Source organism: Symsagittifera roscoffensis, chromosome 4 (genome assembly GCF_963678635.1).
Source record: "Symsagittifera roscoffensis chromosome 4, txSymRosc1.1, whole genome shotgun sequence".
NCBI classification, from domain to species: domain Eukaryota; kingdom Metazoa; phylum Xenacoelomorpha; order Acoela; family Convolutidae; genus Symsagittifera; species Symsagittifera roscoffensis.
In genome coordinates, this window is record NC_087065.1 from 75,725,472 (window position 1) to 75,742,188 (window position 16,717).

The 16,717-nt window shown below is 36.1% G+C and overlaps 1 protein-coding gene across 2 annotated transcripts in view; it reads left to right on the top strand.

The window, feature by feature from the left end:
- Nucleotides 1-2,125: 2,125 nt before the first annotated feature.
- Nucleotides 2,126-16,717, top strand: part of LOC134844073 (uncharacterized) — a 35,874-nt gene continuing 21,282 nt past the window's right edge. The window contains exons 1-7 of one of the 2 annotated variants that reach the window (XM_063860543.1): nucleotides 2,641-2,689; nucleotides 2,960-3,025; nucleotides 4,839-4,906; nucleotides 6,744-6,812; nucleotides 8,218-8,265; nucleotides 8,565-9,450; nucleotides 11,698-12,957. In XM_063860543.1, coding sequence (XP_063716613.1) covers nucleotides 8,690-9,450; nucleotides 11,698-12,886 — 1,950 coding nt within the window. In that variant the 5' untranslated portion in view covers nucleotides 2,641-2,689; nucleotides 2,960-3,025; nucleotides 4,839-4,906; ... (1 more) ...; nucleotides 8,218-8,265; nucleotides 8,565-8,689 and the 3' untranslated portion in view covers nucleotides 12,887-12,957. Of the gene's footprint in view, nucleotides 2,690-2,959; nucleotides 3,026-4,838; nucleotides 4,907-6,743; nucleotides 6,813-8,217; nucleotides 8,266-8,564; nucleotides 9,451-11,697; nucleotides 12,958-16,717 lie in introns of those variants that run through there. The other variant, XM_063860544.1, reaches the window with a different exon arrangement.

Genomic DNA, 16,717 nt, shown 5'->3' on the forward strand with positions numbered 1-16,717 from the left:
TGAGCGGTTTGGGCGGTTTGAACGGTTTTTTTGGAAAAACAAAAACGCTCAAACCGCTCAAATCTTGCTTAAAAACCGTTCAAAAACCGCTCATTTCTTGCGGTGATTTTTGAACGGTTTTTCAAGCAAGATTTGAGCGGTTTTAGAGCGGTTTTTGAGCGGTCTTATAAAGAAAACCAATTAAAACCAACAAAAAGGCCTGGGAAGGTAATGTGACCCCGGGTTGACATCCCTAAACCAAAAATGCTTATTTCAAATTCCCCCACACCGAAAAAGCTTATCATACAATTGCCTGCATCAAATGTATGTAAAAATGCTAATCATACAATTTTCATACAATGACCTATGCAGAAATGTCAACTTCTAAGGCCACCATCGGAATCTTATATGAGATGACTGGGTCGGAAGTCAGCCAATCGATGGCGCCGAGAAGCACATTACTGCCCTATTTTACATTGTAAGTCAGTGCAGTATTCTGCTTCTGAGCGCCGTCGCTTGGCTGATTTCTGACCCAGCAATCTCATATATGATTCCGATGGTGGCCTTAGAAGTTGATATTTTTGCATTCGAGTAGTTCTGAATTTGGATCAGAATTCATATCAATGAACATTAATTACGTATGTGTTGAATGTTTTCTGTTTTCTCGCCCGTGTAAAATTTTGTTTTTTAGAGGAAATAAATTAATGCTGATGACAGAACTTGCGGATCACAACTGGATTATGTATGCTTGGAGAATGTTTCCATCAGGAAAACAGGCTTTTTGGCGTTTGAGACAACTCCTCCCTTATGGTTTTGGTTCATCTAGGAGTAGGCTTAGGAAATTTCTGCTCTCTCAAGAGTTGAGGAGATTTGCCTACAGAAAATGAAGAGTTTGAGGTTCCAACCTCTACAATCCTCTGATTTTTCTGTTGGTTCTCTTCTCTGTTCAGAGATTGCACGTTTTATGGGTAAGTTTAAACGCTAATTGAGCCTCATTTGAGTTTCCAAAAAATGCTTATCTTACAGTTTCCATATATGAAAAAATGCTTATCGTACAATTTCTATATATGAAAAAACGCTTATCCTAGTTTTTTTTTACAATTTTCTGAGTCTATGAAACTGAAAAATTGCAGCATTTTTTCATATATGGAAATTGTAGGATAAGCATTTTTGGTCAACCCACGCTAAGATGCAGTTGAAATACTATCTACAATTTAAAAAAGATCTTAACTGTTCTCAAATCAAGCAATATTTTTTTCGATGTCTTGACCAAAAACAATGTGAGCGACTTTTTTCAAATGCTCGAGCAAAATAACCACTGGAAAATATGTAAAATTTGAGCGGTTTGAGTGGTTTTTTTAGACAATTACGCTCAAAATTTTGCTTCAAAATGAGCGGTTTGAGCGGTTTTTGAACGGTTTATCTAAAAAAACCGCCCAAAAACCGCGCAAGATTTGAGCGGTTTGAGCGGTTTTCTTAGACAATTACGCTCAAAATCTTGCTTCAAAATGAGCGGTTTGAGAGGTTTTTGAACGGTTTATCTAAAAAAACCGCGCAAGATTTGAGCGGTTTTTGAGCAGTTTTTTTAGATAAACCGCTCAAAACCGTTCAAATCTTGCGCGGTTTTTGAGCGGTTTTTTTAGATAAAACCGTTCAAAAACCGCTCAAACCGCTCATTTTGAAGCAAGATTTTGAGCGTAATTGTCTAAAAAAACCGCTGAAACCGCTCAAATCTTGCTTCAAATTAGGTGAAAAATCTCGACTCGGGGGATCATGACCTTCTATCGACTAGGGATGTCAAAACTCAACCGAAAGACAAAAGCAAAAAAGCAATACAAATTTTATGTTATTTTTGTAATTTATGGGACACCAAACTGTGAAAATTTGAACCTCATAGCATGACTTCGATACAAGTGTTTGGTTTTATAAACCTTTTTGATAATCAACACAATTATAAAATGTATATTGTTTGACTTGATCATCGTCACAAAATTTTATTATGTTTTTTTCTCGAATTGGCCCTTTAAGTAAAGTTTAAGTATCTAAGTAAAATTTTGTTGCTGAAAAAGCCTGTAGCTTCTTATCTGTAATTTTGACAAATCTTACGCCTCTGTAATAAAATTGTTCGTTCTTAATTACTCAACATTCATTATTAAACAAAATGATTTTTCTTTTCTTTAAGCTTTAAAATCTCAACTGAGGCGCAAATAAAACAAAATTACCACATGAAAAATAACAGCAGAAAAATATACAATGCGTGAGCATCAGTTTGTTAAGTTATATTTTCTTGAATAAAGTTGGCAACCAGTACATCTTATGTTAATGGACGTCAAAATACCATGTCTTCAAAAAAAACGAATTCAAATTCTTCTGAAAACAAACAACTATTCTCAAATTGTGTGCGTTTTTTAAACTTTTGAACTGAGACCAGAACTTATGGCGGATGATTTGAATAAAGACCATCTTGTGTTCTGCTGCCAATGCCTGGACAAGTTGAAGTATGACATTCGGATATTGCCCTGCAACAAACACCGAATATGTGGCCCCGAGTCTGGTAAAAGTTGTCTGGCCATACTTCTGGCACGAGCAGAGCGAAGGTGTCCCTCATCCGACTGTGGCGTGTCTTTTTCCGCGAACTTGAACATATTTGCTCTCAAAAGAGTCAAATCCGAAGTAAACCCCGATAAAATGAAGTACACATATGAATCAGGTTAATATAATCACACAATGTTTTCATGTCATGATGTAAAAGTTTTAAACGTTTTAGCATATCAGTAGGTACACATGCTTATCGCTACGTCCCCTCTCCCCGTAAGAATACAAACTTATACCACAATCATTTTAACGTAACTTGAACTTTTTGTTTGTTCAGCCATCGAATTAAGTATATAGCGTTAAGGCACTTCCAGTGCAATCGTGAGGCCTCAAATCGACCAAGTAAGTCTTATACTTTATTTGTATTAACTTGAATTTGTTTCAGCGAAGAAGGGACAAGTGGCCTTCAGGAAAAAAGTTATAGAAAAGGGAACCTGGCCAACTTTTGCTGGTAAGGTCAAAAAGCTGTCTAGCATTTCAATCTTCGACTTATGTTGCCCAAAATAGCCTAATAAGTTATGGGTCGCACAAAATCCCGACTGGCTTAAGTCGCGTATCTCAGCCTGGGTTGCTTCGTTTTTATTTTTTTGCTGATGAAGGGTGTGAATATTTTTATAACGTTGTTAAAGAACAAACCCATTTTTAATTCTGATTGCGGCCGAGAGAGAAAACTCGAAAACCGAATGTAAGACTTTGCTTTTAAAAGAGTCGAACTAAAAATTTTCGAACACAGTTGAAAGTTATTCCCATTTCACATTACTTTGTGTTTTTATTGAATTGTACATGTGCAGCAGCTGCACTCATTTTCACTTTTAATGGTTTCGGGTATCTTTTTATAATAATTGCACAAAATTTGTTTTTATTTCTTTGCCGATATAACTGAGAAAATTTGATATAAAGGTAATAGAATTATATCTACAGCAATCAATTTTATAAAGTAGTCCAGTATCACATGTATAGACAAGTACAAAAACCAAGTAGCGTAAATGATAAGAAAAACACATTTGATCTTTTTACTTATAACGCCCAAAAATCAATGGTTAAGCAGCTTCAGCTAAATAAAATTATTTTGTTTCAAACTGATTGGCTAAGTTTAGACTATGAAACTTCAGCGCGAGCTCAAAATGTTTGGTTCACAATTTTAAGTCGACTTATAAGTACTCCGAAATAACCAAAAATACAGACTGATTGGTAAACTAGTCAAGTTTATTATCAATAAGCTAAAAATGTTTACCGAGAGCAGAAAAAAAAAACAGATAATAGCTCCAGGAAAAAATGACTACATTCACATCTATCTGCTTAAAAAGTGGCCTATTTAGAAATTGGCTAAATAATGAGTAATGGGATTCGTAGAAAGCAAACCAATCTGTATTTTGTTCTCTGCTTTTTACATTTCAAAAAGTACAAAATCTCCATTGTTTGGGCCGACTTATTTTGGTCTGGCTTGGTATGTAAAGTTGTGAGAAAAAAACGCATATCAATTATAATCCAGGAAGCAATGAATGAAAAAACGTGAACACGTTTTTAAGTAAAGCTATTTCAGCGAAGCTGATACCTGTGCATGCAAAAGAAAAAATCAATAACTATAAGAAAAAGTTTCCATTTTGTTCTCAAATACTACCCAGCTTTTGAAACAGTGATTTAGGACTGCATTAAACATCAATTACAAATCTTCAATCATGCGTTTTGGACAGCGGCCTTCTAGGAAATTACCACTTGATTAAAATCAGTTTTGAGTAAAAATTACATTAAATAATACTGTCAAGTCTAGGAATAGTTCTGAATTTTTTCCCGGTTTTCCGCTATTCAGTTTTTTGAACCAAATAAATTTTTAAATTTTTATTGATTAACTATTGATAGTAAATACCAACAAAAATCATAAGAAGATTAGAGGCGGCTGAAAACGTGCTGCACAGTTCCACGGTGTTCTCGCGATGAGATATAATTTGGTTGGAAACGTACTAAGTGTCACTCATGAAAAGAATCTATATTGCAAACAATTTATTATGATTATGATGCCGCCCATTTTACGCAGTCGTGTTGTCGTTTTTGAGTCTTAAATCAAACAAATTGAATTGGTTGTTATTGGATAATTCTCCGAACAAACTATTTTCTAGTTTTTTGTTGTATCAGAGTTGATTGTTTTGATTATAAAAATTTCCTGGTTGACTAATATTAAAATTTTATATGTTGTATTTTGAGAATTAGAAGAAATGGCATAAACCTTTTGAGTTTTCTGGCATTCTCATCTATTTGAAGTTTAGAAGAACAAACAAACCGAGCTGGGTTTCCTTCGACAAGTTCTCGCCAACAACAAATAAAACCAAAAGAGGTATGTGTTTTGCTTGTAATTTCTTGAAGATTATTCAAATGTTTTTCAACCGTAGTCATCACAACTAAAAACATACATCTATATTTTTGGAAACAGGGGTTTTTCATTGACCTGATTTGATTAAAAATTGATTAGCAATAAAATCTTTTTTGGAAACCATCAAAACTTCTTTATATCCCCGGGTTTAAGTGCTCGAGTGACTTTTCAACAGTCTCCAGCTATATTCGTCAAGCTTCGTCCGTCTCATGCAAAGTTCTTTGCTTGAGACGGTCGAAGCTTAAGACGGTCGGCCCAAGAAAATGTTTTCGACGGTGCACGAACTATTTCACATATGTTTCGACTATCTCGACCGAAAAAAAATTCGAATGAATGGTCTCATGTTTATCGACCCATAAAAAATTACGACATTTCGGTCGAATAGACTAAAACAAGTTTCAATTTGATCAACCAAAAATTTTTAAGTTTCGACCGTCGCAATCAAAATTTGGTAAAATTCGAGCGTCTCATCTCACTAAAACTATAATCCACTTTGCGCAACCCAGTTCAGATATGCTTCGACTACCCGGTTTCACGTCTAAACATAAAAAATGCCATTCATTCAATTTCATTTATGAAACTACCAAAAAAACTCTTAGGATACAATAATATTTGAAGCAATTTCTATTCTAAGCATTTTTTAATCAGTGTGTTTTGAAACTTGTAATTAAAAATGATTTAAAGCCTAAATCATTCAATTTTGTTCGGCAATTTTTGTATCTTAACCTTGACGTAAAAAAATTGTTTTTGAAAAAAAAATTGCTTTTGATACCATGATGCAATTTTGTATACGAAAACTGTATGATATTAATCTTTTCCGTTAAAAATGTAGAAAATTTTTTTCTATGTTTTGATTGGCAATTCGCTTCTGTGCTCAAATTAATTTTGTACGTAAAAGTTTTGAATGCAAAATTGATATTTGCGTCTATTAAGTAGTCCAACCTAATTTTCACACTAACAACTCCAAAAATTACAAGGATTTGTCTTTTGTATAAAGACAAATAATATTTTTCGTTTTATGAGCTGAGATATATCTAGATCTGTATAAAAAAGTAGACACGTTTTTTCTACCTCAGATTTTTTCTAGATCGAATTTTTCCAGCCTTACACTGAAAACTAGGTTTCCTGTATATAATTCAGTTTGAAAATCTAGAAAATTTTACCTAGGTGGTAACTGCCATTTACTCTTAGTTTTCATATGTTAGAAAAATTTTGTTAGTTTTCTGCTGAAAAACCAAAATACCAAAAACAAAAACTTCAAAAAAAAATTTTTTTTCATAGAAAAATTGTCTACCGTACAGCTTCATAGTATAGGAAAAAGCTATTCATAATTTTCCGTAGAATAAAAAAGACAGTATGCTCTTTTCTTGCAATAGTTTCGAAAAAATAGTTTTTTTTTAAATTTTTATGAATGAAAATGTTTTTGCTACTGTTTTTTTTTCTTTGAAACTGTACGACAAAAAAATCATGATATGAAATAGTATGAAGAGCAGCAGCGAATCTATGATTTTCTCTGAGGGCTAAATGATTAAATAAGTTTTTTGAAAATGTTGCTGGAATTTTGTTTTCAAAAATATTTGCCAATTTCGAAACTTTTTTTCTCAAAATTGACAAGCTATCCGAATATTCCACTTTCTACTTTTTTGTTATATCAGAATTGATTGTGTTGATTATAATTGTTTTTTGGATGATTTATAGTTAATTTTATCATAATTTATTATGTGGTATTTTGTTTAAGAGTTTGACAAAATGGCATTAAAATTTTTGAATTTTCTTACATTCTCACTTACTTGACTTTTAGATGAACAAGCGAGCAGAACTACATATTCTTCGACAAAGTCTCTTCAAGCAACAAAGAAAATCAAAAAAGGTAATGTTTTCGTTGAAAATGTAATGTTTTCGACAAAAAAAGGTAAAAGAAAGGTAAGATCTTGTTTTAGTTGAATGAAAAATGTTTTAAAATTTTTGGTTGATCACACTAAAGTAATTTTTGACTTGATCGACCAAAAATTTGTAAACTCTTACTTTTGCGCTCAAAATTTTGCAATTTTGGAGCTTCACAACTCACAAAAACCTAATCAATTTTGTGCCACTCAGTTCAGATTTCAGATATGTTTTGACTACTCGGTTTCACGTCTATGCAAGAAAAAAATTAGTCAAACAATTTCATTTATAAAACTATTAAGAAAATATTTAAGGTACAATTACATAAAAAATTTTTCAATCAGCGTGTTTTTTTAATTTATTCTTAATTGATTTAAAACTGAAATATGACATTTTTCTATTATGAGAGAAACTTTGGCATCATTAAAATTGAATTTGATCAAAAAATTATCTGAATTACTTTAAAAATCAAATAATACACTTTTATGGCATTATTGTTTTATGAGAGACACTTTGGCATAAAAAACCGTTTAGTGTGTTTTTGCACAAAATCAAAATTTTAAAGAAAAAGCTCAAAGTTTTTTGTTTGTTTATAGAATAAATGTCAACCATACAATTGCATACTATGGGAAAAAGGCTGATCATAAGCTTTCCTAGTACAAAACATGGTGTTTTTTTTAGTTTCATTCGATTTTTTCGAACAATATTGGGTGTCTGTCAGCATCGTGCGTGCGACTTTAAAATGCTTCTTGCTGATTACTATTGCGCCAATCACCATTCAAGTTTTTGCGCCGATTACCATTCAAGATTTTGCTGGGTTACCATTCAAGGTTTTGCTGGGTTACCATTCAAGGTTTTGCGCCGATTACCATTCAAGGTTTTGCTGGGTTACCATTCAAGGTTTTACTGGGTTAACATTCAAGGTTTTTTTTTCAAAGTCAAACACATGTCATTGCTCGACTAAAAACAGAGTGGAATAGTCCAGAGAGGGGCTTGGTTCTGTCTTTCTTAGACTTTTGACTCGACTGGAAAACCACAGTATCCATAAGATAAAAAGTATTTGTTCAAAATAAGTTCAGCTTTACAAAACATTTAAATTGCAAATAATTCTGATAACTTCAAAACCATACCGAGATTTTACTCGAAAGGGATAAAGTATTTAGTTCAGTTTCGGAAACTTAACATAAATTGAAAGTCAAAACATACCCAAATTCGGTCGAGACAGTCGAAACATACCGAGTTTTGGTCGATAGGATCGAAAATTAAATGAGCACGTCGACGCGGGTTATTGGACTCATTGAGTGGCGAAGTTTTGGTTGGAGTGGGTGTCCTTTGATCTCCTCGTTCTTTACTTTGCTATTCTCAGTAATTTGGAGAAATTTGTTGCCTAGGTACTGCTGGAATCAAGGAAACTGCCGACAAGACGGTTGAATCTTCGGGTAGGGTAGTTAATTTTTCAAATTTAGTCGAAATTGGTTATAATTTGAATATTTCTTTTTTGCATTTTTGGAGGTATATTTTCCCTTTTTTGTTTCTTTGCTCGTATTTAATTAGTTTTAGATGATTTTGTATTGAAGAAGCACTCTTCACGAAATTTCAATCTAAGCTACTTTTGCGATCGGTTTTGTAAATAAAGTTAATAGAAATTTAGAAGTTGTCTTTTATTTCTTTCCCTTAACTCAAAAAAAGTTGAATAAAACATCACCCGAATAATACGTGATTCTGAGTTTTTTCCTAGATGAAAATCAACCCTCGCCCACTCCGGTGGACTCTTCGGATTCAGAAGCAGAAGTATCACAGCTTTTACTTAAAACCAGAACAGAAAAAGGACCTGGCTCAGCCTACCTGGTAGATGACGTCAGAATGAATGGTCGAAAGAAACTTCTGGTGATAGGTAAAGCTGGAACGGGTAAGAGCTCACTCTGCAACGTTCTAACAGGCGTCGCTCATAATGCTAGTGTGTTCCCAGTATATTCGGGAGCTGAAAGTTGCACCCGCAAAACTGAGATGGCAAATGTGTTCTACAATGGAGAAGGTGAGAAACCAGTGACCCTCATAGATACCGAAGGATTCGACGCTACAGACGATCTTGAGAACGATGCAAGAATTATAGGAGAATTGATTGCAACTTTGCAGAATAAATGCGACCATGTCAATGTGTTTTGCATAGCCATAAACGCAAACAATCGGAGATTAGATGGAGCTCTTGTCGGGATGATGAATATTTTTGAACAGATGTTTGGCCCCGACTTCTGGGAGCAGGTCGTTATTGTTTTTACGCAATTCGAAATGTCTCAGAAGGCTATAAGGCGTAGACAGAAAAATAACGAGAACCAGACCGATCAAGAACTCGCCGATGGTTATATTAAAACTTTGCGCTCTAAATTTAAGAACGCTGGCAAACCGAGGTGTTTGTTCATCAACTCACAAAGAGACGATGGAGACAACGACGAAGAAAAACAGTACCAGGAGGCAGTTGATGAGTTATATGAGCTGCTAGACAAATCACCCTCCCTCGATACCAAAGAGTGGGCAAACGAAAGAAAATTAGTCGAAGGAAGAAATAAATTGCGAAGAAATCTGAAAGATATAGATGAGGCCCAGAAGCAGGAGGAGCTTGAGAGGTAAGCAGAGAAAGGATCTGATGCTGTGCTGGTTTATGCAAATAAGGAGGGCGAACCTACCTGTTTGAGGTCCCCGACTTATTCGTTAAATTTCTCGCTCGCACCGGTGGTAATTCCACGACTTAAAATCCATAGTCTGGACGGGGGCTTAAGTCGCGGACAAAGTTTGGAAAAAGCGTATCTCGGCTATGGTCAAAAATTCTGGATCACTCTCTTAGAAGACTCGAAATTTTTTTTGAAGCATATTCTATTTCATATCAAAAGCGGGTCGCTCAGCAAACTTTTTCAAGCAGAGTGTTTGAGAAAATGTACAGTAGCATCTAGATTAAGTAGGAACAAAGTCCAGCATGCCAGATGATTGTTTTTGAGCGGACCATCTCCCCAACGGATGGTCCTGCATTGAGTAGGACCAGGGCGCTAAAATAAGCTGGTTATTTGTATTGCATACAACACAATAAATGAAGAGAAGAAGAACAACACTGTCTTAACACAAACGAAAAACAATTTTTTTGCTCGAACTTGACCCTGTTGTTCCTTTTAGTTCAATATAAATCATTAAAATTATCACAAAAATTGCAAAAATTTCAGTAAATCTATTTTTGATCTTTCTTTTGAAGAAAATAACGGAAAGATTAGACTGGCGTCTTTTTTGATTCATGTTAAATTTACCGCTGGGAAGCATCTTTTTGATCGGAGTTTTTTCCAACCCCAATGAGGAAAAGGAACCAGTTAAGAACGTAGGCACAGTTGGAAAATTGAAAAGCTTTAATAAGAAACAATCAAGTTTCTTTGTTAAGATATTTCTAAATTTATATCCTACACGCTAAAATGAATCACAAAAAGATGGCTTCAGCATCTCGCATTCTAATCAAAAGACCAAATGAATTTCGTCAATTCAATTTGGAACGGAATGAAATGCCGCTCACGCGTGTTTTTAGTACGCAATTTCTCGCGCATTATTTATCCCAAACTGTCAAATTAGCACTTTCCAAACCCCCATGACTTTACAAAAATGGTCACAGATAAAAAATGTTTTTTTTATTTGAGCTCCGGACACCGATATGTTTCAGATATTTTAAAAACGTTCTAGAAAGATAGACATTGTTATGAAGCATTTTATTCAAAAAGCGGAACAGTTATTCTAAATTGAACTAAAGCTGGATATTTCATGCCAGTTATTGCCTACAAGAAACAAAAAACCAATCCAATTTTTGAATGATGCATCTATTTGTGCTCTTTTTGACATGTTTCTCGCAAATTTCTGACTTTTTTACGAACAAAATTAACGAAATAGTTTGTATCAAGTCTGAACAAAACGCGCTGGCAATATCCATTCCTCAAAATCTAATAATGCGTTTATCGAACGCAGCAAATTATCCGGCTCGGAAACTTTTTCGAACAGCGCTGAGGGAAGCCGATAAAGGTAAGTATTGCTTTGGTAGTCGCAAAGTTTATCATTTCGAACTTGACGGTGCGTGCGGAGAGAAGACTGCCAAAAATTTTAAAATTTTTGTTCGGAAGTCTTTCTTATATGTTTCATTCAAAACAGCAAACAAATTATGCTAGAGAACATTTCCGAAAAACCGAAGCATCTTCTTCTTGCCAGCAGTTTTCTATTGAAACTTGGTGTCTACATCAGGGCGGAAACGAAAAACAAGTTTTTGAGCTTGATCAAAACAATTGTTTCCAAAGTTTAATCGGATTCGTTTGGGTTTTACCGTTTTACGAGCAGTCTTGTCATGCGGTATGCATAAATGCGTGATTTTATGATGTATGGCACCTATAGCAGTTGCGCTCAGAATAATTTTTCTTGTTGTATTTTTTTCAATCTCAAAATAGGTTAGACCAGGGTTGTACCAGTCTCTACATGTTTGTATTTACTTATTATTATAAAATCTTTGTTTTCGAAAAATGCTTAGGCTTTTTTTTTACTTCATTTTAAAAGTTCTACTATCTTTTGTAGAAAAATATACAGATTTTAATGAGCAAGGAACGAAAAAACCATGTCGTAAACATGTTAACATCCTAACAAATAATGGAGATTTTATAACTGCTTTTGTTTGAAAGTTGATATTTTTGTCAATTTGGGTTAGCTTACGCAACTTCTATTTCTATATTAAGATTTTGATCTATCTTTCTGTTTTTTGAGCATCCACCTTCCTTCATGTCCCAAACTTGCAAAAAAATTTCTGGCTCAAAACAAATTTGATTTCAAAAAACTTTATGTTAGCTAAAATTATTTTTTAGTCAAGAGCTTCGGGAAACATTGCAACAAGATTGCTGGAAACAAGTACCAGAAGACTACCGCAAACTTTTGAAACAAATTGATGACAACTACAAGGAAACCAGTAAGTCTGAAAAAGAAATAAGAGATGAAAATAAACGAGCAGTCGAAGAGTTTTGGGCAACTCAGAAGAATGAAATCAAAAGTGATGTTGAAATGAACGATCAGATTCGCGCATTACAGCATGACAAAATTAGGCTGCAAACTGAGCTGATGAAAAATACATCAGAGATTGAGAGTCTCAAAACGATTATCGAAAAACTAGACAACACAGTCCGGAAAAAAATGGAAAAAGCATCGGCCAATGACAGAAATGGAAGGCCACAGATGGCGAAAGTTCGACCACCGACCGCTATAATCGAAATTCCAGAACTACAGAGCAAGCAAGCCAACGAAAAAGAACTAATTGAAAAGGAAAAACAGTACATGGATCTGGTCCATAAAGCAGATGTCCTTTATAGCCGTCAACAAGCCCTGGAAATTCTCAAAAAGAAACAACAGGATAAAGAAGCACCAACCGGCGAAAAACTTCAACAAGTGAGCATCAAGAGATTAGAGGAGGAAGCTAAATATAAAGAAGGGTTGCGTCAATTATTGATAAACAATTCCGATCAAGAACTGCTCACAGGATGGCAAAACGCCGCTTTAAAGATCCTACAGGAAAGCAAAGGTTCTAATATGACCAAAGTAATGAACATACGGGATTTCCTTGCAGATACATATCCTGCATCCACTTGGTTTGTTTACTTAATCAATAAAAACGACAAGTGGGCGCACACATTCATCAGTGGAGCTTACGAGTGCTGGAAATCGGATCCCAAAAACACTGGATGTCTCAAATCTGGAATACAGTGTGATCTGATTATTTGGGGAAAACTTCTGGAACGCGAAGAACGTTATCCTTCAAATTGTAATTGGGAGAACGTCGCCCACGCAATTGTTGAAGATGCTCAGGATAAAGAGTCTGAAACTGAAGCAATGTCTTACATCGTAGGGAAACTTGAGGAAAATGACGTACCGTGGCTGCAAATTCTAGTAGCACCCTACACATCGGTCACTAGAGTGTCATACTGTCATGAAAACTACTGCTTCACCCATCCAATTGGAGGTGGATCGTTCAAGTTCTTCATCGAGGTTTACACAGGGGGATAGAAGACTGACTCAAGGGAAGAAACTTGAAACCTTACACTGTAAATAATATAGCTAAATAAATTTACAGGATTTTGATTGCATAAATTTTTTTTTTGGAATTTTGCAAATTGTGAGCAAATCTAATCTTCTAATTAATTTTTCGCTGATCACTTTTGAATTTTACGGCGAGGAGTACGGAACGCTCCTCCATATGGTTTTATAGACCCTTCCGCTTGTTAAAAAATTAGAATAAAACAGTAGAATGGTTTTATCCAGATAACTTAAACTAAGACTAATTTAAGACACGATAGTTAAGATCCCTACTATTAAGATAGTAGGCTTTTATCTAAGACTAGATTTAAAGACTAAAGGGTAGTGTTATGCTAAGTTAGTAGACAGAGTAAAAAGGTTGAATTAAGAATTAGTTTCAGTTAACAGAATTGGTTACGTATCAATGAAGATTATTGATCGGTGTCTAGGTCTACCAAAAGCCGTTGCGCCTTTGGCAGGTATTAAATTAACTTGGTCGTAGCGAAGTAGAAAGTTTAAACTGTCATCGGTCAGATATCACATTTAAAAAAAAATAACACGAAAAGTTAACTAAACATATACTTTTCAGCAGCGCAAAAAGTTTGAGCTCGGGGATGAAATGGCGGGACAACTGGCGGGAAAAACCCCAACTTAGCACCCGATGGGTAAAATGTTGATTCTGCATTTTTGGTCATAGGCTGTTATAAACTGCATAACTCAAAGGTAATAAATAAAGCGTCTCAGAATCAGTATGTTAAAATAAATCAACAGCATATTGTTCGGGTGTACACCAGTCCGGCCGAAGGTCTATTTTAGTCAACGAAAAGACTTTACATGGGTACTAAATTTAAGGCCAAAGGTAACAAAAAATTTAACGGAAAAGATTACTGAAGGAAAAGTTTATCAAGAGTTTGAGTTTTGTTGTGTGGCATCGATAATCTACAAAATGAGATCTAAGAAGCATCTCGGTTTGCGGTTCGGTTGATTGTCCACCTCCTAAGTTCGTCGAGCGTCATAGGTTGGCCTAATAACTCTATCGGGGAAATGATAGAAGGGGTATTAGGCCAATCTGGATCAAACAATTGGTATCGTCGTTGCCTCTACTGGTTCGGAGGGTAGGCCCGATGGGTGAAATTCTGACATGTGGACCTCAGGTCTGAATTGAATCTTCCTGGGCGAACCAATTGGGGAAAGTGATAGGGAAGGCTTTGTATAGCTCGTCTGTTCAGATCTTCGTTCAGATAAATTGACTACAGTTGGATGCAATGGAGAAGAGGTTGACGGGGAAGTTAGCTCCACCACGTCAATTTGATGGCTTTCTAGTTCAATTGTAATCGCTTCGATTGATGAGCAATATGGTGGAGTGTGGACTTGAGATAGTGCGTGTTCGCCTGGCCTATCGTCGGGGTTGTCAAGTAAAATAGTGAACACTCTCTCTCCCAGCATCATCGAAGGTTGCCTAGATCGCATGGGTCTAGTGTTGTGGCGAGAATGTGTGTCAGGCAGTTTTTTGAGCGGTGGTGATTTCATCGGCGACGAGGCCTTCCTTTTGGCCGTACCCGTCAGTTTAGTTAGGATCTTGGTAGGGGTCGTTTCCTTTGCTTGGCTGTCTATCTCCACCGTCGTGTCTGGTTCTGCGTTCCTTTGAGTTAATTTTACTTCGGGTTTTTTCTGGTAGTTGGGTATCTCCTGGTTACTTGCATCTACTTCTTCGTGACTCTCTAGGTAGATAAGCTGTGGGGTTGAATGTGGAACTGTACTGTTGTCTATAACAATCAACGGAGTCTCAGCCTATTCCACATTGGATTCGATCTGTTTTGGGGTTTCTTCTTTAATGGCCATTCGTTCTTGTATTGAGTGTTCTGGTCGGTTTTTAGGATCGGTTAGGGTTTGTATCTTTAAGTCTTCTAGTAGAAATAGGTCGCTGCATCGTTGTCGGATAGTATTTCTACTGGAGGATTCGTCATTCTACTTTCTGTTGTACTGCTTCTTGAGCAGACGGGTTTGCCCGGTGGGCTTGTCTCTTGGACACTTTCGAGGCCGATGGGGAACCTCAAACTCAGAAAAAAACTAATCTGTCGTCAAAATCTCTCAGGAACGTCTCTCTTGAGCTGTTCATAGCAGCATTCCGACTCGCATATCTAGATCCTTAAATTTTGCTTGGAGGTTTGTTTTTTTCTGAGTCGCCTTTGAGCTCCTGAATCCGACGTTTCTCTGAGGTTTTATAATCTTCCTCGGTCCTTTGGTAGCGTAGAAATTCACAAGTTGGTTTTTCTTTCTAGGGATAACCTTCTTCGGGGCATATTGTCTTTTAATGGCCGGCGGGTTGTTCAACACGAGACTTTTGACGCCTAGAGCATCTCTTGTCTCAGCGCGGGAGAGAACCTTTACAGGAGAACCAGCGATGGTGAGGACGTATCTCACTGCGTTAGAGATATGATCTGACGAAGATGAGTTTTCGTCCTCGTCTCCATCTTCGATTTCATCAGGAGTGTTCCAGTCATTTCTTCTTTCTCGACACATAAGTTTTCGGCCTTTATCTGCTTTAACGCACTCGCTGCAATTTTCCCCGTGGACTTGAACCTCACGATAAATTTTTGGCCACCAGATATATTGAGTTGCCAGATTTTTCAACGCGAGCTGGCCTGGGTGGGCTTCATGTAGTCTATGAAGCATTGTCTATCTCAAAGATGCCGGGATAACTAATCTGTCGTCAAAATAAAGGCATCCTCCGCTGACATGTAAGTTATTAATATATGGTTTATAGTAATTCCCCAATTGTGTAATATCCTATTTTCGGTCTTTTTCTTTACCTTTAACAATCTTTTTAGTATAAGGTCTTGATTAGATAATAATGACATGAATTTCGAATCAAATATTTTGGGCCACGACAATGGAAATATTTTCAATTTAGCTGACTTTGAGCTTTTTTCTTTGCTGGGTGTTCTTTCCGAGGGATTAGCAGATGGGTTACAAGTACTTGGTGTTAGAATAGGAGTATTTTAGGTTGGGATGTTCAAGTTGTTCTAATAGCTCGAATTGGTCGGCCATATCTTTCAAAGTCTTATAGTTGGTGGAAAAATCGATAATTTTGCAGGATGGATCACAGTCTTCTGTTCGTAAATGTAAACCTTGGCACACTGAAATTTTGGAATGGTTAACAATAGCTTGGAAAGTTTCAGCGGCATTCGCAATTCGTTTCTCACGTTCTATTTCTTGACTGGTCATATTGTTCATCAATTCGTCATGCGCAATCGTGACTTCATGCGCTATGACTTGTTGAGAAAATTTGTTTCTTATTTGCGGCCAAGAATGTGATCGAAACCTAGGAGAGTACTAATTTGGTTTACCGAAGCGATAACAAATTTCTCAACGTCGAGCGAAACTAGTACGGGTTCACCCGATGGTGTCTAGATAGCTAGTCGACAAATTCCTTTTCCTTACCTGGCAAATAATCGACGGTAAAGTCGAAGGGTAGTAATTTTTTCGCCCAACGGTGAGGCGAGATTGAGCCGTTTTTGTGTATTTATCATCTTTTAGCGCTCCAATTAAAGCTTTATGGTCCGTTAGAATGGAGAACTGTTTGCCCAATAGGTAGTTTTTAAAATGATCTAACGCCCACATTAGACCCAACAATTCGAGTTCATTTGTGCTATATTTTAGTTCGGCTATGTATAGGAATCTACTTGCGAACGCTACGGTCTTCCAGGTCCTTCGATGGTCTTGTTCAACGTACGCGCCCAGTCCTAAATGTGATGCGTCGCATTTCACTCTTGTATTCAGATTTACATCGAAATGTTGATTGGTTACTGTGTTGCAGAT